The 26043-nt window shown below is 39.0% G+C and overlaps 1 protein-coding gene across 1 annotated transcript in view; it reads right to left on the reverse strand.

Moving 5' to 3' along the window:
• Positions 1-26043, reverse strand: part of RAD18 (RAD18 E3 ubiquitin protein ligase) — a 129778-nt gene that overhangs the window by 97299 nt on the left and 6436 nt on the right. The window contains exons 3-4 of the mRNA XM_070933585.1: positions 22768-22833; positions 14875-14941 (exon numbers count right to left, since the gene is read on the reverse strand). Coding sequence (XP_070789686.1) covers positions 14875-14941; positions 22768-22833 — 133 coding nt within the window. The remainder of the gene's footprint in view (positions 1-14874; positions 14942-22767; positions 22834-26043) is intronic.

The following is a 26043-nucleotide window of genomic DNA, read 5'->3' on the forward strand; positions in this document are numbered from 1 at the left end:
TTAAATAGCTGGGTCCCATAGCAGTTTTTTCACAATCAACAATTTTAGTACAATATTTTGACACTAGTAAAGTGTACTTTTAATTCCAGAATTTCTATCACATAATACACTTTATTTTCTTTTACAGACAGTAACTCAACTTCTGTCCTTCTTTTTAATGCATTTCCCCAAAATATATTTCAAACAATAAATACTGATCAGTTAATTTAGTATATTTTCAAAACATTTAACACAGCACATCAGTTATTGGTTGAATATCTACAACTTTGTTTTTGCTATGCATTTCTCCTACGCATATCCCAGTACAATATAATTAGCCATAATCCTCTAATTATGGTAGGACTCTAAGCTCAAGAAATAATTACCATAATATAAAAACAGTCAGTTTTGTTTAAGGCTGATAGGAAAAGTTTGTACCTACAATTTTGTGTAATTTATGAACAGATGTAAAGAAGCTACAGAACACACAAGGGCAGAGAAAGACAAAATCCTTAGAGGAGAATCTGCATATATTTTAGGATGCACATAGCCTGTGGCCTATGTGTTTAACACTTAATAAATAAACCTCTTATGAAAGATTTGGGCCACAAAATTCCTCCTAGGATGGTATGTTACATATTAATTTGAAGACTGCTGCAATTAATATTACTGAAAGTTGATTACAGATGCAAATGATAACAAATTCAGAACATTTTGCTATAAAATGAATGCAACATTAAAAAATAATTGACACTCTATAAAATTTCAACTCCCCAAACAGATCTAAAACTTTTATGAAGCTATTATCAATGCTCATTCAGACATAATGGAGTGAATTCATTGCAAAATGCTCAACCCAAGTATTAGTGACATAATAAAAGTACTTTTTGCAAAAGTTCAAAAAACTATTACTGAACTTTAAAAGTTATTAAGAGTCATACAGTAATACTTCTTATTGCCTAGTTACAATAAGCCAACTGGTGACATCTAGTGGACACATACTAGGTGCAATTAATAAGACCTCATAATAAACCCCAAAAGTAAAAAAAAGTTAAGTCATAAAAGTAATTTTTGTGAATGCAATGTTATTTGACATGTTCAATTGGTCAAATTAAACAAAAAATAAAAATAATACAGATCTTTTATGGCATTTACCAGAGCAGATGTCAAAATCTTCTAAGACACATAGCAATCACTGCCATTTTTTATCTTTTCCTCCTAGACAGGAGGCAGAAAAGGTACTTTCAGCTCATAAGGCCATGGATCAGTGGTGAAATCCAAATTTTTTTACTACCGGTTCTGTGGGTGTGGCTTGGTGGGCGTGGTATGGCTTGGTGGGCGTGGCTTGGTGGGTATGGCAGGGGAAGGATATTGCAAAATCTCCATTCCCACCCTACTCCAGGGGCAGGATACTGCAAAATCTCCATTCCCACCCCACTCTGGGGCCAGACAGAGGTGGCATTTGCTGTTTCTCCTGACTACTCAAACTTTCCGCTACCGGTTCTCCAGAACCTGTCAGAACCTGCTGGATTTCACCCCTGCCATGGATCCATAAATATGTAAGCGATGAAAATGTTCTATTGAGCCAAAATATAATTTTCACCCATGAAAATATACCACAACCTTCAGAAAAACCAATTACAAATTTAATTTATAAAAACAAAACTTTTGACTACCAATGGCTCAAATCCACCTAATCCACAGTTCAGTTATAGCCAGGATAGTAAAAACGATGCTCCTTTCACTGAATTACTTCCCTAGAAAAGTAACGGCTAGTGTTATTCAATGTCTACTTGTAACCGCTAGGTGAGGTTATTTGGTAGCACAGGTCAGATGTGATCAGTACAGCAGATGATACTCTTATGGCAAGGCTCAGATCCAGATAGTAATATTAAGGTCCTCTTGCAGAATCTGGAGGTTGTTGGAGTCTCCATGGAGAACAAATTGAGGCTCAACCCTAGTGAGACTGAGTGGCTATGAGTATGTGTCTTCCAACTATAGGAATGAATAAGAAGCACTCTCCCGGGCAAATTTGGCACATGGTTTGGAGGACTTCCAGCTCCTGCTTAAAGAACATGAAAAACAGAACAAAACAGGACAACAGAGCTGGAAGGGATCTTGGAGGTCTTCCAGTCCAACCCCCCGCTCAGGCAGAAAACCCTATATACCATTTCAGATAAATTGTTGTCCAATCTCTTCTTAAAAACTTCCAGTGTTGGACCATTCACAACTTCTGGAAGCAAGTTATTTCACTGATTAATTGATCTGTCAGAAAATGTCTTCCTAGTTCTAGGTTGCTTCTATCCTTGATTAGTTTCCATCCATTGCTTCTTGACCTGTCCTCGGGTGCTTTGGAGAATAGCTTGACTCCCTTTTCTTTGTGGAAACCCCTGAGATATTGGAACACTGCTATCATGTCTCCTTTTCATTAAACTAAACATACACAGTTCCAGCAACCATTCTTCATATGTTTTAGCCTCCAGTCCCCTAATAATCTTTGTTGCTCTTCTCTGCACTCTTTCTAGAGTCACAACATTTTTTTTTTTACATCGTGCTGACATGCAGCAAGCATCTGGGAGGCCTTGCATAGATTTGTGTGCCAACTATGCCAATTCCTGGATGAGAAGGCCTTTTTCAGTCACCTCACGTCTGTATTACTGCAATATGCATTACATGGGGCTGCCCTTAAAGATTTATGTGGAAGTTACAGCTGATCCACAATGTAGTAGTGTAATTAGTTATGGATGCAACTCAGTCTGCCTTTGTAACATTGCTGCTCTGATCAGTTTCAGGATTAGCTTCCAGGTGCAAATCAAGGTGCTGATGATCATCTATAAAGATCTTCAGGGCACAAGACAGGGACATTTGTCTTCTCTGTTGTTGTATCTGCCATTTGGAATAGTATATCCCCATATAGCCCAATCACTGTAACTTCTAAGAAGATACTAAAGATTTGGTTTTTTTCCTAGGTTCTGGATTAAGATGGGTTATGGCCCAGGCAAACACTGGGTATGTTTGGTGACTGGTTTTTCGCCTCAGCATAGTCGTCATTTTGAAGTAGGCATCCTTAGAAATCTTATAAATAAATAAATAAATAAATAAATACATACACACATAAATACATACATACATACATATTTACATACATACATACATACATACATACATACATACAGTTCATAATTATGCAAAGTCCACCAAGCAAATGGAAAACAAATCTCTTTCAACTTGCTAGATGGATCAGTGGGAAAATGAAATGGTGAGATTCCAATATCTTCCCATCTGTTTCACATATGCATCCATTTTTTAATAGTCCCAAAGGTGCTTTTTCAAGAGGCAACTGGACTTTCTTGCTTTACTTTGAATTCAAAGAGAAACAAGAAAGTCCAGTTGCCTCTTGAAAAAGCACCTTTGGGACAACTATGACATGGATGACTGAGAATCTCCATAGCCCTGTTTTTTATACATGATTATATCATGGCACGCTCCTCAGAATGCAAACATGTGAACAGTCCCAAGATGTGTCTAAACTGTACTATTTATGCCAGAATTTAGCCAAGGATACCTTATTGGACAGCTATTGATTTGGTTCTTCTCCAAGTCAAAAACATGTAGATTATCTGACCTCCCTGACACGTAAGATTTATACATAATCAAAAATGGTGAAATATTATAATCCAATATCAAATTGGATGAGAACAGGACTACTTGACCTTAGCAATATTAGACAAAGCTTTAGACGATAAAATAAAAGTTCCAATAAATCATTTGTCACTCAGACAATTTAGAACAAAGTACGAACTAAAATATTTATGTTGTGGGATTTAAAACATTATTTTCTAAATTAACATTGATTTTCAAGAACAAGAAGCATTCTGAGTTAAACACAATTTTGTCACATTTAAAGCAAGCTTCCCATATACTTTCTAAATATAAGCATAATTAAACAAATATATGAAACATAAATAGTTCAAAAGGATGAGAAGAACTACTAATGGATAAATGCAGTAATATAATGCCTTTAAAATGTTAACCATTTATAATCACATGAATTATGAAAGATTGTTAATATATTAATGCCAACTCAGTATATGCATGCCTGTGTCTCTTTATCTAGCCATCTATAATTTATATTATATTGAACCTTCCAGAAACTCTAGGCGGTTTACAAAAATCTTGGTAAATATTAGAAATCTGAGTTATAAGCAAACTTCTAATGACCTTGCAGAAGCCATAATTGCTGTTTGAACAAAAATATAATATTATTCAGTGATGACTAGCTTTTGGAAAAATGCTATTAAAGAAGAAGCAAGTGGAGATCATTCCAAAGTACGAAGGATATTCAGTAATAATAATAATAAAAACACCTCTTAGTATTAATTAATATGGGGTGGTTAAATTTTGGTTGGAAGAAGGAATTCTGTTAACACTATAGGCCCAAGTCCTGTAGGGCAGGGGTGTCAAACTGGATTTCTTCGAGGGCCAGATCAGCATTGTAATTTTCCTCCATGGGGCGAGGGGGCAGACAGATGCCTACTGCAGCACTCTGCCATCTGAAAACAGGCCGTGCGGCCCTTTTCGGCCTGTTTTTCGTGAGTTTTTCGGCCTGTTTTCCAGGCCCGTTCTTGGGCGTGTTCGGCCCGTTTTCAGCCAGCAGAGTGCTGCAGGAGGCCATGGAGGGTGAAAACGAGGCATTGGGGGCCACCGCATGCTGCCCGTTTTAGCCGCTAGAGGCATCGCAGGCTGGTCCTTTGATATTTCCAGGCATGCATCCAGACAGATCCAGGATCTGGCCCGTGGGCCTTGAGTTTGACACCCTGTAGGATTTTAGTAGATACCACCAGCATTTTGAACCAGTAAACTATTGAACACTATTAATAGCTAGTGCACAGCCTGCCACATAAGTGTTATGCATCTGTGGTTGTTAATAACCTATTATGGGTTTTGATACTAAGAGTAATAATACCTGTGGGTGACGAGTTAGAGTGAGTCCAGATGGCTACTGATTTCAACAGCAAAAAAAGTCAAAATTGGACCCTTGGGAGAATGCCAAGCCCTAAATCACACCCCAATTAAATAGGGCCGAGCAATAGAAAACCCAAGGGATTCAACAGATTTAAAATAGCATACAAGAACTGTTTGGTAATAACTTGCTATATGATTATAAATTTGGCTCAACTATATAATGTAGGATTCTACTTTACTGAGAGATGAAGAAACACAGTTTTGTTTGTACTTTTTTTACACCATGCATTTTAAATACCACTATTACTTGCAGTGTTGCTGTTTTCTAAAACTGAAACATCCAAATCATGGTAACTTTTTCTTCAAAGAAATCTCCTCCAGTCCATCGATCATGAGCTTCCTTTTAGATGCATAATTATTTTTACAGTGAGCAAAATGCACGTAGTATCCTCTGTCCTACATAATCTTGTCAATATTCACTGTGAGCATAATTAGGGTAATTGTGTTAACAATGAATGTTGACAATTTTATTTTCAGTTCTTTTCTAAATGTTTCCTACCATAGAAGTGATTATTTTTATAGCAGCTGAACACTGAGTTCTTTTCCACAAACTATCTACTGTAAGTTCAATATTCTTTTCCTAGTCAATCACTACTACCAGCCAGGTTCTATCAATGTACATTGTTAATTCATTTGGACAGGATACAATTTACCCTTGTGGGTTTTTTTATGTTCACTTCCTGGATTTGGTATTCTTTTTCAAGTCTATCCTTTTTTGTTTAGCTATCTGTTTATTAATAAATTAAAAACTGTTAAAACAAACAGGATAGACTTACAAAAGAATGTAATGTAAGAAAGAAATTCTTAAATATTAATGTTATAGTTCTTTTATTTCTTATTTGCATTCAGTATTGTCTGCTTATATAGCTTTTGGGTAGCTTTGCTTTCCTTTTTTGTATTCATGCAGATAACATGTTCATTTTTTGTGATGACCACTCAGTTGAATACTCCATCCAAAGGAAAGAAAATATAACATGCTCAGTTTTAATCTGCAGTCCCTCATCCCACCCATATATACTAATGTCAATCTCAGTGTTATATGGGAAAAGTGTATCTTCCAAATAATGGGTTAACCAAAGAGGAAAATTAGGGAATTGTTGTGTTACTATGACTGTTGTGTTAGGCTTCACAGAAAAGAATAGGAATGTACTAGTGCAAAATACCAGTTAATTGCCACTGTTCTGGCCATGTCGACTGCTGGCATACAGCCAATATCTCAGCTCTCAAGCTAAAAATGGCTCTCTATTTCCTTGTTCTAACAATTTCTTAGAAGTTGCATTATACTCATGCTATGACATTTGGTTTATTCGAGTTTATCTTCCTGATCTGCAATATTAAAGCTAGATGAACTTTTAACGTTGTAGAGCTATGTGACCTTTAATCACTTATTCTGGAAAACATACATTTGTTTTCTTACTTAAACTGTCCTTTTACAACTTCTCTCTGAATTAAGATACAATTATGTTAGCCTTCCCTGGCAATTTTCCATTTACATGTAAATAAAAATTGCTAACACCATGTCACCATTTTCAGTTGGTCCAACAACATGTGTATTTTATACTCTGCATAAGCTCATAACCAATTCTTTAAGATGCACATTTTTGGTATCTAAAAGTTTAATGCTTAATGTGGAGGGCATTTTTCTACTATGTGAATAGTTAAGACCACTTTAATTAATGGCTCTAATATTTATTTTGGAAGTTGGTATATTTTAGCTTGGTAATCATCTTTCAGTAATTCTCCAAAAGGAATTTGATTTCTGGTTGTTTAAAGTTCTTTTTGATGTACGGTGTTACTACCCCAAAGTTCCCTTCCCACTCCATCATTTGGCCATACAAAGATGACCATACACTACCATTTTTTACATTCCTCTATGTTTCCATCACGTGGTAGATATTCAGATAAACAAACAGAAACTTCTTCAAGAACCACTATCCCATTTTGGTCTAAGATGCTTCCAAAATTAAAACAGAAATATAAATACAGTACTTTTTCCAGATATTTTTTTTTAGAATCTACATTTTCTCTTACAAACTTTTGACTTCCATGGATTATCATAGATTACTATTTATTCATGGTTTATTTTTAGTGTATCCCATCCCATCCCATCTTGAGTAATGGAAAACATTTTCACCCCACTCATTTAACATATTTCTGTCCAAAGTAAAACAGCTCTCTTTTGGGCTCGGTCTCCAGTCAGATTCAAGTGCAGTCTGTATTTTTCATCTGTTCAGATTGTCCCCACATATTCCTCAGTGCCTAAATAATCTTTCCACCCATATTTTTATTATCTTTTCCATGAACTCGTGTTTTACCTCCAACCCATCCACATATCTCAGTTTTCAAATATCTTGTGACTATATGAGCATTAAGATGGTTTGGGAACAGATATCCTTTAACTATAACTCTATATTATTTATAGGACTCTCTAATTTATACATTTTAACTACAACTTTTCTACAATTTAATGTTAAAGGAATCTGTTATTCTTTTCATATTCCAATCAAAAAGGGGGCAAGGAAGTGTAAGTAAGGGAGTAAGGAAAATCCAAGAAGAAAAAAAACTTCTCTAGTACAAGTTGCAACATAGGTTTCTCTAGAACTGATCCAAAAGCATCCAAAGTAAAGTAGAAAACTGATAAACCATGAAAGGGAGACATAAAAAGCAAGGTAAAGATTAAATTTGAGGATGCCTTCCAATTCATCTGATTGACAAATGAATTACAGAGTCATAACACCCTCTTCTGGTCAAGAGGCAAATAGAGCACATTGTCCATGACAGCTTTGGTAGCACAGAAAAGAGACAAAGTTCTTAAAATGACTTTAATTTATACATGCCCTTGAAGGCCCAGGCACAGGACCTTAAAAAAAAAAGGCGGGAGCGGTAAGAAAATGCTGAGCCAATATATTTTTTTAATTGTATGCAACCCGGAGTCATTGAATGGGATGGGTGGCTATAGAAATTAAATAAAGGGAAAGGAGTCCCTGTAGATTTTACTCTGCTAGTCGTTGCCTACTATAAGGGGCAGTGCTCCTCTCCGTTTCAAGGCCATTATTATTATTATTATTATTTATTAGATTTCTATACCGCCCTACTCCCGAAGGACTCAGGGCGGTGCACAGCCAAACAATAAAAACACATACAATACAAAATTTAAAAAATAGAATAAAATCAAATTAAATAATTTTGGCCCCGACAAATTTAAAACCCCAAACTTTTAAAACCAATTTAAAATTGAATATATAAATACTAAAAGATATTTAAAATTTTTAAAAATCTTTTATAAAAGAGGGGGAAAATTAGGCCAGGCCGGCCTGGTGAAATAGTAAGGTCTTTAAGGCGCGGCGGAAGGTGCGCAGATCCGGGATCCTCCGTATCTCTGGGGGGAGCTCGTTCCAGATAGTAGGTGCCCCCACAGAGAAGGCTCTCCCCCTGGGGGCCGCCAGTCGGCATTGTTTGGCTGACGGCACCCGGAGGAGCCCCTCTCTATGGGAGCGTACCGGCCGGTGGGAGGCTATTGGTGGTAGTAGGCAGTCCCGCAAGTACCCGGGTCCTAAGCCATGGAGCGCTTTAAAGGTGGTAACCAAAACCTTGAAGCACACCCGGAAGACCACCGCTGGTTGACCACATTGAGCCAGCGCTGTCCAAAGACATTTCCACAGTCATGTGGCCAGCATGACATCATGGAATGCTGATACCTTCCCACCAAAGTGGTACCTATTTATCTACTCACATTTGAACTGCTAGATTGGCAGCTGGGTTGAGGATGGGAGCTTACCCTATCGTGTGGAGCTCGGGGCTCAAACCTGGGCTGCCGGCTTTTCAGCCAACAAGCTCAGTGTCTTAACCACTGAGCCCTGCGCCATCCTATAGAAATTGAATAAATGAATAAAAATAAATAAATAAAAACATGTATTTTTATCAGCACAGAAGATACAATTTTCCAAGGGCTGCACCAGAATTCTAAACCATTCAAGGTTTAATCTGCAGTGAAACATGAGCTATTTTCTGTGTATTTGATTGTGATCTTTTTTCTTTTTAAATATTTATATACTTTTTTTACAATACTTATAATACAGCCCAATTCCAAATTTCAAACAAAGAAAAAAAATATATAACAAATAATTAAATCAAAGGCAGTTTCAAAGGACCAAAATTAACCACGAAAGAAATCCAAGATGAAAACCCAAGACAGAAACTCTACATCATTTAGTTGGAATGGAAATTATATTGAAATTTTTAAAAAGTTTCAACTTAATTCCAATTGTAGTAATATGCCACACATACGGTATTTCTGGGAAGAATTCTATAAGGTGGAGCTGATGCAGAGAATGACTGAAACAAATCCAAGTTTTTGGTTTTGATTCTTTATACTTTTTCACTTTCATTTTTTTGCTCTATATTAAAACAATATTGATAAAAACTTAGAATCAGTTCTTAAATTCCATATCAGGACATAAAGAATATTTTGCTGTTTCCGGCAATATTCTAGGTAGATAAATAACTGTATCACGCAAAGAGCTTAAGAAATAGTAGTCCTGTCTATAACAACTATGTTTTACCTAAGCAGATTTCCCTAAGTATGTATTATGCATGTATCTATATATGTATTTATTTATTTATTTTATTCAATGTATTTGTTGCCCATCTCGCCACAAGGCAAATCTGGGTGGTTTACCATCTTAAAAGTGATAAACGTGTTACAATAATGCAGAATACAAAATTATAATTAAAATAAATTATAAAATAATTATAATTATTAATGCCATTCGAAATCCAGGAAAAAGAGCTAGAATGTTTTTTTGTTCTTTGATACCTTTTTCCAGCAGTAAAATAGTAAATGTAAACAAAAACAAAAATAAACAAAGCTAATGCTTCTTCATAAACACCAGTCACATTTTTCTGAAATTAACGTTGTTTAGGATAGACCAACTTTCTTTAAAACTTATCTTGATCCGTTCCAGTTGGGCTTCAGACCTAGGTGCAGCACGGAAACGGCATTGGTCGCATTGGTCGATGATCTCTGGAGGGCTCAGTCCTGGTCCTATTAGATCTCTCAACGGCTTTTGATACCATCGACCATGGTATCATGCTGCGCCGGTTGGAGAGGCTAGGGGTGGGGGGCACCGTGTTGCAGTGGTTCTCCTCCTTCCTCTCTGACGGGTCGCAGTTTATGTTGACGGGGCCAGAGGTCGACCTCAAGGCGCCTTGTATGTGGGATACCACAAGGGTCGGTCCTCTCACCCCTTCTGTTCAACATTTATGTGAAGCCGCTGGGTGAGATCATCCGTGGTTTTGGGGTGAAGTTGCAACAGTACACTGATGACACTCAGCTGTATATCTCCACCCCGGATCACCCCAATGATGCCCTTGACGTGATGTCCCGGTGTTTGGAGGCCATGCGGATCTGGATGGGGAGAAACAGGCTCAAGCTCAACTCATCCAAGACCGAGTGGCTGTGGCTCCCGGCATCCCGATAGTCAGCTGGTGCCATCTCTGACTATTGGGGGCGAGTCGTTGGCCCCCACGGAGAGGGCTCGCAAATTGGGTGTCCTCCTGGATGCACAGCTGTCCTTAGAAGAACATATGACGACTGTGGCCAGGGGGGCTTTCTATCAGGTTCGCCTGATTCGCCAGTTGCGTCCCTTTCTGGATCGGGACTCCCTGCGCACAGTCACTCATGCCCTCGTCACTTCCCGCCTGTAATGCTCTTTACTTAGGGCTCCCTTTGAAGAGCACCCGGAGGCTCCAACTGGTCCAGAATGCGGCCACGCGGGTGATTATGGGAGCGTCATGGCGCTCCCATGTAACACCTCTCCTGCGCGAGTTGCACTGGCTCCCGGTGGTCCTCTGGGTGCGATTCAATGTGTTGGTGACCACCTTTAGAGCGCTCCATGGCTTAGGACCTGGATACCTACGAGACCACCTTCTGCCACCGAGAGCCTCCCACCGGCCAGTACGCTCTCACAGAGAGGGGTTCCTCGGGGTGCCGTCAGTCAAACAATGTCGACTGGCGGCCCCCAGGGGGAGAGCTTTCTCTGTGGGAGAACCTGCCCTCTGGAACAAGCTCCCCCGGAGATACAGAGGATTCCGGATTTACGTACTTTCCGCCGGGCCCTCAAGACTTTTTTATTTCAACAAGTCGGGCTGGCTTAACTTCTTCAAAGGCCTAATTTTAATTTGAATTTTAAATGGGGTATTTTAATTGTTGGGCCAAAATTGTTTAATATGTATTTAAATTGCTCTTAAATTTTTGTATTCTATGGTTTTTACCTTGGCTGTTCATCACCCTGAGTCCTTCGGGAGAAGGGCGGTATATAAATTTAAATATAAAATAAAAATAAAAAATAAATAAATAAAACTAACTACAAAGGGGCAAAATGAATCATGACAAATTCCTAATTTTATAGTTCACTAAATTTTCCCTATTCTGCTTCCACTAAACATATTTTTTGAGAAAACAACATTGCAACTTGTCATGCCAAAATTCAGTCTTCATAACTGCAGATAAGAGGATATGAGAAGAAGTATAGTTTCATTTTTATCAGAGTCCACATTTGGTACCAAGAAGTTGGATCCTGTTATCTCAAAATGAAAAAAAATTGCTTCATAATATTGAGGTGTTAAGAAAAGAATATCCAAAATTTAAAAGTTCTTTGCTGTTGATATAAAAATACGCATTTTTCTAATTCACATGAAAGTTTATTAAAAAGTGATCTGAAATAGATCCCATCATTTGCAAAGGAGAAACAGATCCAAGGAAGTAATTTCAATTGCAATTGCTTTGGGAATGTGCAAACTATGTGCAAACATAGTCCTATCTTGAAAAAAATGGATGGGTTTATTATTATTATATGTAATAAGTCACTTCTCAGATCATCAACCTTTGAAATAACTATTTACTGTCAGAACTATAAAGTGTGAATATTTATTGTAACACTTTGAACAGACACACGTTTGAAATGCAAATTGTTAGAGTAACAATTCAATAGAGATTTTCATCCCTTGAAATAGATCCCGAAAGACTGCCTACATAATCTGGAACAAACCGGGTCTCATTCTACAATGTTGCCTTCATTTTTAAAGAACAATTTATTCTACACAGAAAGGTTAAAAGTCTACTGGTACCATTGAGGTAGCCAATTCTGAGTCATCTAGTGAAGAAATAATTTTTGGTGACCCAAAATATAAACCAGTCAATAGTAACACAATTTAGCCGAAAGGAAATGTTCCATTTCTTCTTAAGAAAATCTATTCTTGCTCTAATTCTACAACAGATTGGTAAAACTATTCACTTACAGAATGCTCACTGCCCATACAAAAGCTTGTTTCCCCTCACCAAATTCATCTCAATCATTTCTCAACAATCTAGATAAGCACGTCATGTCAAATAATTAAATGAAAGTCTCATTCAGGCTGAATTCAACTGTTGGAGACTTCATTCCACATATCCATGTAGTAGTTTTCTTTACAAAATTATAGAAGTAGCTTACCACTGCCTTCTTTTGGGAAGTTTGTTAGATCTCCAAATTGGGCCAACAACCTTGGAATTCCCAGAGGGTCCTCTATCTAAGTTCTAGCCAAGACTGACCCTACTTAATTTCCAAGATAATCCAAAATCTATTAGATACAGATATGGGAAAGTTAAATATACTGCCATGGACAGTATATTGATCTCTATGAAGGATTCCTTCATAGAGATCAATTCTTGGGAATCCTTCCTTCTTGGGAAAGCCAGATTTTTAAGTTATGGTAGCAATAACTTAAATTGTCTTTATATGGTTTAAAACTGTTTATATAAGATTGTCAGTCATCTTGCATAATTTATGTTCAGAAAGGTAGACCCCACATCAAAAGAAAAGAAAACATTTTGTCTGTTAAAGACTATTCTTTTCTCCTATTAGGCAATTATATTTACCTTCATAAGGCAACTCTCTGTAGAGGGGATAGCTTCCATGAATAAAAGAAGGGAAAGTGGGAATTATTTGCAAAACTATGTCCTCCTAAAGGTAATAGGTAAAGGTAAAGGTTCCCCCATACATGTGTGCTAGTTGTTTCTGGCTCTAGGAGTGGTGCTCATCTCTGTTTCTAAGCCGAAGAGCCAGCATTGTCCAAAGAAGTTTCCATGGTCATGTGGCCAGCATGACTAAATGCTGAAGGTGCATGGAGCGCTCTTACCTTCCCACCGAAATGGTCCCTATTTTTCTACTTGCATTTTTTATGTACTTTCGAACTGCTAGGTTGGCAGAAGCTGAGACAAGTAATGGGAGCTTAATCCCTTACACGGCGCTAGGGAATTGAACCGCTGAACTGCTGACCTTCTTATCGACAAGCTCAGCATCTTAGCTACTGACCCACCGTGTCCCTATATATCCTCCTACATCATGTCAAATGCCACTATATTCCAACCATATAGATCTGATCTGGATGGGTGGAGAGGAATGTGAAGAAGAGAAAATGGAAAATCAGTACAAAGCAACACCTCAATTTCCATTCACAGAATGCAAGACTGGACAGACTTCATTAAATAAGGCAGGATATTGTTAGATACAATTCTTCTTAACTTAGTTAACAATGATGTCGCAATGTTTTAATATAAAAGAAATAGCTCATGAAAATATCACTAGCAAATAGTTATTACAATATTGCCAGATATATAAATTCTGCAGTCTTTCTCAGGAAAAGGGAGAATTTGAAACTTTGAGAGCTGAAGAAAGATATCATAATTTTTAACCTTCAATTGCATTATTATTACAAATTAAAGTTACCTCACATCTTTCCTCTGTGGAATCTCAGAGGCCAAATTATTCGTTCACCTAATCTAATATTACAAATTGTAATATTTCAATGCAGAAAACTAAACCTAGGACAGGGTAGGTTAATAAATATTTCATGTTTTACTCTATCATACCACAATTTTATTCTACTCTCCAATTCTACCTTTTCCTTCCCTGTATTCTAGAAATAGTATCCTATCTATAACAGCACTGAATTTCAACCAATTTGATTTGTTTTGTGTGACAGTGTTTTGTGTGTCTAAATTTACAACTGCATATGGACAAAATACCGCATATATTAACTGCATATATTATCATTCAGATAGATAGACAGACAGACAGACAGACAGACAGACAGACAGACAGACAGACAGACAGACAGATAGATACTGTGTTTCTCAGAAAATAAGACCGAATCTTATTTTCTTTTAGATTTGAAAATAAGCATTTGGACTTATTTTTGAGCGGTCTTACTTTTTTTGAGGTGCAGCAGGCCACTCGGTGAGCTGGACGCGCTGTGAATGCATAACCGCCTCCATTCCGAACCTTCAGCGTTCAAAATGAAGGCTTTTTGGCAAACGGAAGGAAAATGGGGAGGGGAATTTTCTTGCCTATCATCCATTCCTCAAGCACAGCACAGACTGAGAGAAGGATGGCAGGCAGGAAAATCCCCCTCCCCATTTTCCTCCAGTTCGCCAAAAAGCCTCCCACGAGCCTCCCAAAAAGCAAAGCAGCTGGCCGTGGAGCTGCCAGCTTTGGGGAAGCGGCCCAACAAGCACAAGAGCTGCACCCAGAAAGAGAAGGGCAAAAGCGATATTTGCAGTGCCCCAAGGGGCCAGACAGTTCCCGCCCCCTCCCTCACCCATGGCACCACTTGTGCTGGCCACACCCATCTCTCCGGGCTTGCTTTCGGGGTAGGGGTAATATTATACCCACCCCAAAAAAATTAGGGTTGGGTTTATTATTGGGGTGGGTCATGTTTTCAGAGAAATACGGTGTGTGTGGTGGGGGGTGTCCATATATATATATGGACATGATTTTAGGTTGAATCATACCTGGGTCTCAGTTTAAAATTCCCAAAATTATTCATTACCTTGCAGAAATAAAGTTCTGTACCAGCTCATCTAATATCCGGTTATTTTTCAAGTCAGGTCCTGTGGCTACCTGTAAAACAACAGAAATGCTCAAGGTTGTACTTGTACACTTGGCTGTTATTGATCTCGTAAATTCTCTGTACTATTAATTCCCACATATAAAGACATAAACATGAGATCTACATATTGTCAGGTTTCGATGTCGTCTCAAATAAAATAAATTGCATTTCCAAACAAATAGTCTTTGATGAAATCTTTCATTTATTAAGCACGACAATCTGTCCTCGATTATGTCGTAGCCAACACTGACTTCCTGACCCCAAACCTTCCCTTTCCGTTCCCCAATTCTCTGCGTCTCATTGGCCATCTTCCAAATCACTCTCCCCATATCTGCTACTTCAGCTCCCAGGAATGTCCCCCCTCCCATCTCATCTCCTAGGGGATATTATTTTCAGGGAAAATAAGTAGGTGAAAAGTCAAGCGTCCTCTTGCCAGCTGCCCCCTCTTCTCCTCCTTATGTCAGCACTGGAACGAATGTAGTTTGGAGTGCTGACACATATATTTGTTGAAAATGCTTAAACTGAAAAAAAGAAAAGAAAAATTTCTAGAGTTTAATTTATAATTATTATTTTTTTGTATGCACGTATTCTTTTATGTAAGTGATAATCATCTTCCTTGAGCTTTTAGTTGCCTTGTATGAAGCCAAACTTCTAATGTTCTTTAGAAAAACATCACAATATGTGATGTTGAAAATATAAAGACAGAAACAAAGTTACTTGCTCAAAGTACACAAAGCAAACAAGCAGGAGAAGTCGAGAGAGACTGAAAGCAGAACATAGAGACTTCCAACTTCCCAGAAGAGTTTACAGTCAAATTCATCCAATTAGATATACTGCAGAGCTTGAAAAGAAGACATATCTTTCCAGGGCTTATTAAAACCTTTCACAACATCTTTCATACAGACTACAGTTTTAAGTACTGCATTAAAACCTACCAATTTAAAAGCAATAACTTTTTAAAAAGAGAAGAGCCTGTAGTACAGTGGACTAAAGCACTGTTATTAACATCTGCTGCTTGCAATTACTGCAAGTTCAAATCTCAACAGGCTCAAGGTTGACTCAGCCTTCCATCCTTTCAAAGGTAGATGAAATGAGGACCCAGTTTGTGGGGGCAATAAGCTGACTTTGTATAAATATACAAAAGTATGAAGGCTATTGCTTAACGCATTGTAAGCCGCTCTGAGTCTCCGGAGAAGGGTGGCATATAAATTAAAGCAAAATAATAATAATAATAATAATAATAATAATAATAATAATAATAATAATAATAATAATAATAATAACTAATCCAACATAGTTGAATGTAACAGATTTTATTTTCATTTAGTTTTTTTTTAGGAACATAGTTTTCATTCTATGCATATAACAGATCTTATTCTTTTCTTCTGAATCATTATCTCCTATGTGCTACATGGTTCCTCAACATGATTCTAGAGAACATACATGTTTATTAACAAATTTAGTTTTACAAACACTGCAACAATCATTGCAGGCTACAAAAATGAACAAAATACCTACTTTCCTTAACCTGGGAAGCCTCAATATGTTTTGATTCCCAAATTCCAGGAATAGTCATGGAGAAATCTTGGAAACTGAAGTCCACGTATCTAGAGAGACAGTCTAGACTCTAGATACACAGGTTGAGAAGAGGTGACTAGGAGCAAAAGCTAATTATTTCAAATTTAGACAGGGAGCCACATAAGCAGATTGGAATTTGAAAAATGACTCCCAAACTGCATACTCCCATGGAAGATTTGGAAGAAAAGGCCCAGTAATTCCTCTGAAGCTGATTAAATCAGTGCCATTTTCTAATATCTGTAAAATAGAATTAAATAGAATAGAATAGAATTTCAAATTGCATGCAGGACGGAGAACCTAAGTTTCAGTAATGTAACTGTGTATCAGTGGTGGGTTGCTCCCAGTTCGCACCGGTTCTCGAGATCCGGTAGTAAAAATCTCTCATCGTTCAGAGAACCGGTAGTAATTCCTGGCTGGCCACGCCCCCAAACTAGTTCCCTGGCTACCATGTTCATCACCGCCATGTTCTTTGCACATGCACATCCTATTGCCTTGCAAGTCCAATGGAATGTGCATGCGCAAAGAACATGGCAACAACAGCAGATGCTTTTTGGCAGCCTGCGGAGAAAGTCGCTGGCAAAAAAGCCTTTTCGGAGGCTTTCTGGCCAGCCACTTTCCAGCAGTGGCGGCTGGCAGGGGACTGCCAAAAACTCGGGTTAGCTTGCCTTCCCGACTCTGGACCAGCCGCCGTGGAAGGTAAACAGCCAAAAAAAGAAGCGGTGGTGGGGGAGGAAAGTAAGCAAGAGGGCCTGGCAAGAGGGGACCATCAGGAAGGCAGGCAAGCATGTCGGGGCTGCTCGGCTAGCTAGCTCCCTTCCCCATGGCCCTACCATGCTTGCCTGCCTTGCAGCTCGGCCAGTGGGTGGGTAGGCGGCCCTTCAGGGAGACGGAGCCGCTGTGCTGGAGGTGAGAGGGGCAGGAGGAGCAGCTTCAGTGCTGGGGGAGGGTGGCTGGATGTCTCTCTCTCTCTCTCTTTCTCTCTCTCTGTCTCACACACACACACGCCCTGCCCTGTTGCCTCCACTGCAGCTTCTTTTGCGTTGGCTTCTCGTTTCTCTTAAAGTTGATCGTGAAGAGCTGGAAGACGTTTTCTTAGATCTCCCCCAAGTCATTGTGCAATGTCAGAGATCTAAGGAAATGTTTTCCAGCTCTTCACGATCAACTTTAAGAAAGGTGAGAAGCCAATACAAAAGAAGCAGCAGTGGAGGTGACAAGGCAGGGTGTGTGTGTGTGTGTGTGTGTGTGTGTGTGTGTGTGTGTTTATCCCTTCGCAAGGATTTGGAGGCAGCCCCTCTGAAGGAAAGAGGAGGCGGTGAAGCCCTGGCTGTCCCCCGGGAGAGGACCACAGAAGGACAAACACACACACACACACCCCTGTCAGCTCTGCTGCCGCTTCTTTTGCATTGGCTTCTCGCCTCTCTTAAAGTTGATTGTGAAGAGCTGGAAGACTTTTCCTTAGATCTCTGATGCTCCAACAATGACTTGGGGGAGGAAACGGCGCCTGGTTCCACTTCCGGGACAGGAGAGGCGAGGAGCAGCAGCTGCTGCAATGTTGGAGGCTCTTGGAAATGTTGGGAGGGGTAGGGCGAGTGGGAAATGAATCTCTTCTTGGTCTTGGGGGAGAAGTTTGTCAAAATTCCACCCTTTTTTTACATGTATCCACGTTAGGCGGCTTTGTCCCTCTCTCCCCCTTTAGTCACTTCCCCACTCTTCGTCCAACCCATTACTCAGAGACCGAAGCCATGATCGGAGGAGTTTGTGGTTTGATGAGGCGATTAAAAGAAAGGCTGTTTTTCTAGACATGAAGCGTCTCCCCCCCCCACTCATTTTCCAGTTTGGTCTGCTAGGCAGGCAGGCTTTTATTTTATCAGCCCAAGGGTCAGGGGAAGGTACACAGGAAATCGCTGTCTCTGCAGCATCGGTCATGTGACTGAGTGGGCGTGGCCAACTTGATGTCACTCACAGCAAGGTGCCGCCCCACCTTGCCGTGAGTGACTTTGAGTTGGCCACGCCCACTCAGTCACATGACCACCAAGCCACACTCACCAAATAAGCCATGCCCACAGAACCGGTAGTAAAAAAAAATGGAACCCACCCCTGCTGTATAGCACTCAATAAATACAAATAAGTTGACAGCAGGCTCTGCTGAACAATTAACAGTTTGCTTTATTATTATGGTTGGTCACACAGTCAGCCAGATGTTCAGACTCGGTTAGCATTTTTATTTACCTATCAAGTCATTCTCAAGGGCCTGGGACAGGCAGATGCTATTGTTTAATAACATATAAGCTTTTTCCGAGTAAAGCTGCCTTTTGCAATTGACTGATGGTGATTTTGTCAATGCCGATTGGTGGTGCTTCAGATATTCTGAGATTGCACCAAAGACATCTGTTACTATTGGTACTATTTTTGCTTTCTTTTGCCAAGATAATTCTATTTGCATGGCTCTGTATTTTATTATCCCCCCCCCCACTTGTTGTTCTTGTTCTTCAGCTTCTTTTATTTCATCTGTTCTACCATGTTTGCATCTGAAGTTAGTATGTTGATCTTATTCTCCAATCTAATCTTCCATTTTTGTTGGCTATTTTTTGTTTTTGTTGATTTTGCATCCAAGATCTTCAGTTATAACTGCAGTTGTGCAGTTGGTTTGTTTCTTACAGTAAGCTGGTGCTTATATTTGATATTACAGTGTTGGTATATTTTAATACTTGTGCCAGCTGTTTCTTTGGAACAAGTTTTAATGCAGGCAACCTTACTCTGTTGTTTTCGTGCCATTTGAAACAAAGCTATTCTTTGTTTCAATCTCTCTTATTTTTTTAGTTTAGAAGGCTTTGTTCTTTCTGAGAAGATAGAGGAAAAGATGTCTGGTTGGGGAAAGAAAATGATTCAATAGCTATGCTGGCTTCCTCTACTTCCGACTTCTGGCAAGGCCTTCATTTCTTTGCTCTGGGTATACTTTGCAATTCTTCCAGTTCTACTTCTGCAAATATTTTATTTTATAGTTTAAGTAAGCTTTGACCTGTTAGACTTTGTTCTGTTATTTTTTTATTCTGGATGATGTCCTTCCAGAATTGGTACATTTTAAAAAAATACCTTCTTCTCTTTGGACTTGATTTGTAATAAAGGTAAAGGTTTCCCTTTCCCAGTCGTCTCAAACTCTACGACATGGTACTCATCTCCAATTTTTGGCCAAGGAAGCCATTGTTGCCTGAAGACACTTTCCCTGGTCATGTGGCCAGCATGACTATACACCAGTACCGTTACCTTCCCACTGAAGTGGTACCTATTAATCTACTTGCATTTGCATGCTTTCAATCTGCTAGTTGGACAGGAGCTGGGACAGAATTTGTAAAAGGAGGGCATTATTTGTTTTCAAACTTCAAATGTTTGAAAATAACTTTTCTTCCAATAGTCCTGCACCTGCTGGCCCTGATTGCTCAGTCAACAATTCTGAGTCCTATAGTCCACTTTTCACCACATGTCCAGAACACCTATAATGTCCCTTGTTGACTCAGGCGATTCGATATAAGTTTCTGTAAATTACATCTCACCATATTGTTTTTGGGAGAGGCACTCTTCTTCTGGCTCCTCTGATGAGACCTATCCAATATGGTTAACTCTGGCATAGATTTCATCTTCCTCAGAGCCCACATGTCCACAGCCACATCAAAATAGTGCCACACTGGAGGATTATCATAGTATTTCTAGCTTATTCAACATGCAGCCAGAATTTCAAATAGCTTATGCTATAATGCTAATTTTGAAGTAAACACTATATGCAGTAGTACTCAACAATCATATGTCTCACCAATTTACCTCTGATAATATCTCACTGAAATTAAATTTAAAGAGATGTATAGGGTTGTGTTTTCCAAAATACTGTTAGCTCACAAATTTGATGGGAACTGTATTTTTAAAACTTAGATTTTAAACCAAATCAATGATATTTATAAACTTCTGTATCCACCCTTGTGAAAAATCTCTTGCCTAAATATTATCTGTGATTAGTTTTGGCAAAGTATGATGAAATGCCAATACAAAAAAATGTGTAGGCTGGATAATGGCAGAATATTCTCAGTCTTAATATTGAAACACTGATACTAGATTTTAAACAGGTTTGCATTACCTTATATTTCCCTATATAGTTTACAATTTCCTGGTAATTATACAGCTATTCCTATTCATACCTTGTAATCTAACAAATAGTGTGTCAACATTAGAAACTCCAGAATGAAAATTATTTTCTGGACCCATTTCAAACAGACTTGTAATTTGGCTTGGCACTAGAAGTGCCTCATTCATCCTGTGGTATGTCCTTTCTTCCAAGAAAAAGTGGGAAATACACGCCCTGTTGGTCCTTTTGGACTTCACAACAGCTTTCATTACCATCAACCATCTGTACCTTCTGGAGATATTGTGCAAGTTGTATTGATTAAGACCATATTATTATGACCTTTATTCATACCTAAGCAGTTCCATTTTTCATGTCATTTTAACATTTACATGAAACCACTGAATCAGGTCAGTCTGAGTTTCATCAGTATGCAATTAGCAATCCAATTCTCTTTTTTTCCAAATCCAGCAAAGCAGTAAACATGTTTCAAAACCTAATTTGTTTACCATAATAATCCTGGTGAGGGTTAGCAGATCCACACAAAGAAACTGCTTTTAAGTATGTCACTTAACCAACTGGTACACAGTCCTTTTGAGTTTTATTCTCCAAGCAATGGGTTATACTTAACTCCAAAACTTCAATTTTTATAAACTATAGCTGCAAAAGTATTAAGTAGACTAGGTGTCAGGTCCATTTTCCCAGTTTTATTATTGTTATTTGTTTCTATTACAAATCTACAATATAGATTTTAATTTCCAAAACTCCTCTTGGAAACCTGGGTTCCTGATATCTGAATCATCAATTTTTCATACACTTACATACTCCATGTGTTTAGATCAGGGGTTCCCAACCTCTGGTCCACAGACTGCTACTGGTTTGCAGCCCGTTGGGAATTGGGTCACATAAGTGGCAGGCTAGCTCACAAAACTTCATTTGTGCATGTGCAGGTTTAGGTGCCGGGCGGCTGCTCTCTTGTGAGCGGGCTCCCAAAGAGCCGGGCTCAGGGACGGGAGGATGCAGGCGTGGACGGGAAGAGCTTCAGGGACGAACAGCTGACGAACAGCTGTCTTGCACCGCCGCAGCAGCGCCACACACAGCAGCAGCCATGAGGTGACCACACTTGCCACCTCCTGCACCTCCAAAATAATAAGACCCCCCCGAAAATAAGGCCAAGCACTTATTTCGGGGTTCAAAAAAATATAAGACAGGGTCTTACTTTCGGGAAAACATGGTAGTATCACTAAAAAGGCTGCTAACGGTTAAAATAAATTTATTTAAGGAATTTCTAGTCAAAACTGCTGTCTTTCCAAAGTAATTTATAATATCAAACTTGTAACATCAGCATTCATAAACATCTTAATTAAGCCTATCTGACAATACATGGTGGCCATGCATACCCACACTACCTCAGATCCCAGATCCAGAGAAAAGAGACTGAAGTTCCCCAGAACCATAATTCTGGGGAACTCCACTGCCAACCAGACAAAATGCAGAAGTGCAGTCAGGGATGCTGCTACATTGCAGGGAGGAAGATAAATGAGCAACAATCCTCACTGAAACCTATGGCTCAACTCACAAAAAAGATATCACATCTGGTAATATCTGGGGCACAGTTATACATCAACCCTTCAAAGTAAACCAGGTGAGGAAACACTACAAGAAGTATAGGAGTGAACTTTACTATGGTAAGAGGACTCTCTGAGTTTGGTTATTTTCTTGCAGATGTGTCATTACCCAAACCAGCATTGATGATATTATCTAGTTTGGGTAATGAAACATCTGCAAGAAAACAACTAGGCTCAGAGAGCACCAAGTTCCCTTCATTTCAACACTGAGCTACAAATATTCTCCTTTTTTAGTATTATGGTAATGCATAATAATAACAGCATCTTGAAAGGCTTGTGGCTTTCCTTTGCCCCTTCTTTTACAAAACAGGCTCAAACAGAACTATTCTGAGGTCCTTTTTTACACCTTTTCTTTTCCCAGGATTAAATTGTCTCTTATCTTGCCTTATTTCCTCCTGCATACCTTCTGTAAAGTTACCTACACATTATTCCACATTGTATGCTCAAAAGCCTAATCCAGCGCAGATGGCAGTAAGATGTAAAATTAAAAACATTTTTAACATGATAAAGGCACACCTACCATACAGCATATAGGGCACTGAGGTTTATAGGACAGCGACTTGCGAATACAGAGAGAACAAACTGTAAGAAAAAACATACACACAAAAACATAAGCAAAACAGAGCACAAAAGAGCAAATCATGAGATCTGATTTTCTATAGGCAAAATGTGATTTATACTTTTCAAAATGTCTTTCATTTTATTAGCACAACTTTTAAAAATCTTTTCTCTGTATCCAAATGAGTAAGTATTTCTCACAATAATTATACCCGCAAAGTACAGTGGAGGAAATTAGGTAAGGCAGACTAGCAAATGAAATAACTATCTTATTTATTTCAGATATTTCTTTGCTGCTTCAATTACTATGACTTTACACAGCTTACAGGAGTGATATAAATTCAGCGTTAGCATAATAGTTATAAAAACAATCTTAATCATAAATCATGAATAGCAATAGTAATAACACTTAGACCAGGGGTTCTCAAACTACGGCCCACGGGCCAGATAACCGCTTCTAGAGGCTGGGGAGGCCAAAAACAGGATTTGTGGAGGCCTCAGGAGCCCAAAAACAGGACCGCTTTTGGGCGGCAGAATGCTACTGGAGGCCAGGGAAGCTAAAACTGGGATGTACGGCTGCCTCAGGAGGCCAAAAATGGGCTCATTTTTTGGTATCAGAGTGGTACTGAAGGCCGGGGAGGCCAAAAATGGGACATGCAGAGGCCTCAGGAGGCCAAAAATGGGCCGTCTTTGGCCTCCTCAGCCTCCCGAGACGGGGGAGAGAGAGAGGAAGGGAGGGAGACACACACACACACAAGTCCCTCATACGCACCCCAAGGCAGCCCCATCCCTTCACTAACCTGCTTTCCAACCCCAAGAACATAACATATTAAAGTTTAATTTGTGTGTATTGTTTGGACTGCTAAATTGGCCATGCCCAACCAACACATGACCACCTAGCCACGCCTGCCCAGCCAGTCTGGTCCCCCAACAGTCTGAGGGACCATGAATTGGCCCCATTTAAAAAGTTTGAGGATCCCTGACTTAGACTTATATACTGCTCCATAATGCTTTACAGCACTTTCTGAGCGGTTTACAAGTGTCAGCATATTGCCCCCAATAATCCGGGTTCTCATTTTACTTACCTCAGAAGAATGGAAGGCTAAGTCAACCTTGGGCTGGTCAGGTTCAAACTCAAGACTATGGGCAAAGTTTGCCTGCAATATTGCATTTTAACTAGTGCGCCACCAGGGCTCCTGGTATTTATTTTATAAAATAATGTATAAAACTAGACCCTTCAAACATACAAAACATTTCACAGTCAAAACACAGCACTGTAAATCATCACAACTTAACCATCTCAAATATCATCCACTGTTCTCAATTTTTTTATATATACATTCTGAGGTTTTTTCCCTTCTCCTGTCCTCCAGCTCCATTTAGTTACCTTCTCACCTACACCATTATTCCTTCATTCCTGGCCCATTTGTATCCTGGTATATTTCTATCTGCTTCATGGTACCCCAGTTCCTTTCATTTCTCAATTGTTCTTTTGCCTGTCTATGGCCTCTAGAGATGGCATTCAGCCTACGCTTCACCATCTTCTCTAATATGCAACTTAATCCTCCTCCAGTCTGAAACTCAATCCTCCGGGTGACCACTCAAATCAGGTCAGCAACAAACACAAATTCACTATTCTTGGCAAGTTAGGTCACTCAAAAACCAGACTCCATCTATTATCCTCTGCAACTACCTTTGCCTTTGATTTTTCTAACTCTGCAATTTTTTGCCTGTCATCCTTACAATCAACAGTCACTCTATCTAGCTCCAACAGCAAACCAGATCATTCCAATCTCACTTATTTCTTCTGTGGCCCCATTTTTCTTTCATTACAAATTACCATTATTGTTGTTGCTACTGCTGCTATTACTATTCAACTCACCTACTATCATCCTTTATATAGAAAATTCTAACTTTCTGCTGCCGTCTAGAAGTTCTGATTTTTGCAGTCCAGATCTGAAGGACTAGTCTTTATGCAACAAGTTAACCATATAATTTTTCAGTTTTCAGACCAATACACCTAGAATGGCTGGGGAAAATCCTAATCTTTTCAGAACTGAATATCCCTAATGAAAGTACATTAAACCAAAGCACACTTTTCCGTATGAAACAAAAAACAAAACAGAATACCATGAAGAAAATCCATGTCTCTAAAATTAGCCATTCTTTAAAATCACATAACAAGTCATGGGTTTAAAAAATGGAGTAGTATTAATGATACAAATAATCAACATTTATAATTATCAACCAAGCAGCATAGAATGGACTTCATTTGTCAAGAGAAACATTATTTTGGCCAGTAAATAATTTTGTAAAACTATTTTACAAAAAGTAATTAGCATTTAGGTCACAATACAGCACATAACAGCTTTCAAATCAGATAGCATGCCTGTTGCCTTTGAAAATCCATTAATTTCATTGTTTTTCTCCAAGTAGATATAATTGCTGTAAAAGCAAAATACATAGTACAAAGAATTCAAATTATATTCCTCACTAGCATTAAAATCTATTTAAGCTCTGTTCAGAAGTCTTTCCATGAGCAGAGTGTAACCGCTCACACTCTCTACATCATCAACAGGTGAGTTGTTCTATCAATATTTTCATCCAAGGCTCAGAGGAATGTTCCAATAGGACTTGGATTTCAAATGTGTCAGTTACTTTTGTAACCAATTCTTCTATTTTCACATAAGTATTTGAATCAAAAAATTATGAATGACCTCTAATGTTTATTACATATTTTATTCTTCTACACTGTTATTTCTTTAGTCAGTTGCCAAATTCTGTGAGTTTGACAACTCACAGAATTTGGCAACTGATTAAAGAAATAACAGTGTAGAAGAATAAAATGGGTAATCAGGAGTCCCCATTCTGTGGGCCACGGCTCACTACCGGGCCATGGCCTATTCACAACTGGGCCGCATGGGTGGCCGGCTGGTGCGCATGTGTGCAATGCTCACAGCCCCACTCATGCGAGCATTGTGGGCACTAGTGACCCCCCTTGCACAAGCAATGGGTGCTTGTGTGTGTGTGCACACGCGTACACATGCACCTGCCCCTCCCACAAAACTATCCCCCCTTTCTTCTCTCCTCCCACTCCAGACCACCAACCTGGATAAGTTTTGGAACTCTGAGTTATATTATAATGAAGTACTGTCAGGCACAAAGAATCAGGACCATCAGTTAGGTTGCAGCATAGATTTATTAAAGCCTATACACAAGAATCTGGTCAACTAA

Source organism: Pituophis catenifer, unplaced genomic scaffold (assembly GCF_029215685.1).
Source record: "Pituophis catenifer annectens isolate HBS135680 unplaced genomic scaffold, rPitCat1.0.hap2 SCAF_2, whole genome shotgun sequence".
Taxonomy (NCBI): Eukaryota; Metazoa; Chordata; class Lepidosauria; order Squamata; family Colubridae; genus Pituophis; species Pituophis catenifer.